Source organism: Clinocottus analis, unplaced genomic scaffold (genome assembly GCF_023055335.1).
Source record: "Clinocottus analis isolate CAN_PGR_092001 unplaced genomic scaffold, fCliAna1.0.p SCAF_9, whole genome shotgun sequence".
Classification (NCBI taxonomy): domain Eukaryota; kingdom Metazoa; phylum Chordata; class Actinopteri; order Perciformes; family Cottidae; genus Clinocottus; species Clinocottus analis.
In genome coordinates this window covers 4,422,850-4,425,873 of record NW_027176251.1, presented here as the reverse complement: position 1 = coordinate 4,425,873, position 3,024 = coordinate 4,422,850, and the positions used below count along the sequence as shown (strand labels likewise).

The 3,024-nt window shown below is 42.1% G+C and overlaps 1 protein-coding gene across 1 annotated transcript; it reads left to right on the top strand.

The window, feature by feature from the left end:
- The first annotated feature begins 618 nt into the window (after positions 1 to 618).
- On the top strand, positions 619 to 1,938 carry twist1b (twist family bHLH transcription factor 1b). The gene is made up of 2 exons (XM_068570079.1): positions 619 to 1,268; positions 1,504 to 1,938. The coding sequence occupies exon 1, from the start codon at positions 736 to 738 to the stop codon at positions 1,240 to 1,242; it is 507 nt and encodes a 168-aa protein (XP_068426180.1). The 5' UTR covers positions 619 to 735; the 3' UTR covers positions 1,243 to 1,268; positions 1,504 to 1,938.
- The last annotated feature ends 1,086 nt before the right edge of the window (positions 1,939 to 3,024 follow it).

The following is a 3,024-nucleotide window of genomic DNA, read 5'->3' as shown; positions in this document are numbered from 1 at the left end:
ATATACCAATTACAGTTGTAGGAAACTGTTTTTAAAAAAGAAGAAAATTCAGCTAATTACCGGAGATTATAGCAAACACGTAGCCGTGACGTGACGCGACCATCGGCGTTTTAATGGACTGAGGATGAAGGGATGAAGGGATGAAATACACATGTTGTTTTACACCAATGTGCACAACAGCACGGCTGACATAGTGTGTTCATTTAGTTTAAATGTAGCTGTTTTTTAAACCTGGTTTCGTTTCGGGGGCCTTTTTTTTATGATTCGTGCATAATGAGACAATTTACAGTTTAATTTCCCTCTCGTGTAAGTGAACCTGATATGACAATATCTGCTACAAATCATGTTGGAGTCATGATGCTTTATTACAATTATCATATATGTTTTTATAATAATAATACTGTGGACAAAAAGGCGTTACTCGGCTGTCTTTTCTAACTCTGACTGGGTTTGAGGAGCGTTTCTGATAGTGCCTCCGATGCTCCCACCCCCTCACTTCACGTAATTCATCTTCTTGACCAATCGAGTCCCTCCCCAAAAAGTTTACGCCATGCAGCCTATAAGAAGTGCCTAAGTTTCTCAAGTATCAGAGAAGACTTGTCCTCCCAGGAACCCATCTATGGATACTTTGGTGGCGTCAAAGCCAGATAGACGTACAGGTGGACCAGTTCCGTGACTTCATGAGAGGCACATTAGTTTGTGGACACTTTCCGGCCGCCATCTACCCAAGTGGAGATGTCTGAGGAAAATCTGGGGGAAGAGTCGAGCAGCTCCCCGGTCTCTCCAGTGGACAGCCTGAGCAACAGCGAGGGGGAGTTGGACAGTCAGCCGAAGAGGTGTGGGAGGAAGAGGAGACCGAGCAGGAAAAACGGGGAGGACTCAGATAGCCCGACCCCTGGGAAAAGAGGGAAGAAGTCCAGCAGCAGCAGCCCCCAGTCGTTCGAGGATCTCCAGTCGCAGCGGGTCATGGCCAACGTCCGGGAGCGACAGAGGACCCAGTCTCTCAACGAGGCGTTCACATCTTTGAGGAAAATTATCCCCACTTTGCCCTCGGACAAGCTCAGCAAAATACAGACCCTAAAACTTGCCTCCAGATACATCGACTTCCTCTACCAGGTTCTGCAGAGTGACGAGCTGGACGCCAAAATGTCAAGTTGCAGCTATGTGGCTCACGAGAGGCTGAGCTACGCCTTCTCAGTGTGGAGGATGGAGGGCGCTTGGTCCATGTCAACATCTCACTAGCATCTGGAGAAACTATGCCCTAAATGGTACGCTTGTTTGTTTTTGTTTTGTTTTGTTTTTTAAGTTCGAACGCATGATCAGAGCCGTAAACTGTGTATGTGTGTGTGTGTGTGTGTGTGTGTGGGGAAATAACCCGCTCGAAAATGTTATCTAATGGCGGTACCGTGGTGTTACGCAGCCGTGTGGGTGTGTGTGTGTGTGTGTGTGTTGTGGACTTCTCTGCACAGTTTAATAATAACGAATGTCTTGTCTAATCTACAGGTGACTGCTGAATCTACTTATCACATTCTGACGGGACAAATCTGGAGTCCAATGCTGGATACATGGGATCACTCTATTTAAAACCAAAGACGGCAGAAGTTCTGGGATCTTTTTTTTTCTTCTTTTTTTTTTTGCAAGCAGAGGCCCGATATGGGACCGTTAGCTCCACACACTCCCACTCTGGAGCGTGTTCGTGTTGTTGAAGACGAATGCTGAAAATATCCTGTGTGTGTGCTTTTTTTTTCTGAAGGAAAAGACATTTTGAAATGCATGTGTTTGAGTTATTTTCTGTGGAGGCCAAAGTGCATTATCAAAGCAGTTGTGAGGCTGTCAACTGGGGGTGTAGCTCACATTATAGACTGTGTGGATCTGACCTGTGCAACAACAAAAATATGTTCAGAATACATTTATTTATTTATTGGTGAAACGTGTTACATTGAGGAATAGATCCTGTGTCTGAAATACAAAATCCATTCCTATTTTTTACTATCGTTTTTTTTTGTAAATGTTTGTATATGTTTTGCATTAAAGAAAAATGACGATGAAAGTGTTTCCCCTCTGACTTTTTTTGTGTGCAAAAAAAAGCTAATTTAATTTGTTCATGGTGCCCAAAAATGTGTGGGCAACGTAAATTATGCATTAAATGAAATAACGTGCATGCATGCATCACGTGGCCTGTGCTTCACATCAGATTTAACGACAAAAGCTTCCACTATATCACCAGCCACTTGGGAAAACAGATGGAGTTATTATTGGCTCGAGTGAGAGCGTTGGAGAAACATGCAGAGATTTTTAAAAATATATTGTTACACATCCAAAAAAGGAAGAAAGAAAAACACATTGTTCGTGTCATTTATGACTAAAACTATTTAAGACACAATTTAAACATGAGGAAAAGTATTATCGAAAAAAAATCTGCTGTCCAAAAAAAAAAAAAACAAAGTCTGTGAAAACGAAGTAAAAAAAAAAATCCATTTTAATTAAAAATGTTAAAGCCTCGTGCAAGTCTCCAGTTTCTCTCTCACTCTCCGTTTTCCTGGATTTGTTTACAGTTGGATTAAGGACCTTGGGACTCACCATTATAAGTAAATAAGTTACACTGGGGTCACGTCAACCTGCTGCTACAGTCTCTCTTCATGGGACAGTTACGTGATCAGGGTTCCAGGCATGTTGTCAAAAATAACTAGTTTTGTTCTGTGTTAATGCAGCATTCATGACGAAAAAATATGAACACTTTATTCCTAAATGGAATATGGCAATAGTCTCGATTTTTAAGATGTGCTACATACCACCCAACGTATTGTCGATTATTGTCACAAAATAAATCTTTCATACTCTTATCGTGCTGTGATGGATCTCAGAGATCTGGGAAAGTGTTTCTCACTGTCCAAATCAAAGTGTGTGCCCGTTTGAAGGTGTGTAATTGGCTTGCGAGGCATGTATGGAATTCCCAGATGTCTATGAAATTGAAGGAGGCCGTCGAGGTACAGAGGCTGTAGGTCTGCATGTAGAAGCTATGAA

Bases quoted from the DNA above. Each gene is read 5' to 3' on its own strand.
- twist1b (XM_068570079.1), top strand. From the start codon at position 736: ATGTCTGAGGAAAATCTGGGGGAAGAGTCGAGCAGCTCCCCGGTCTCT.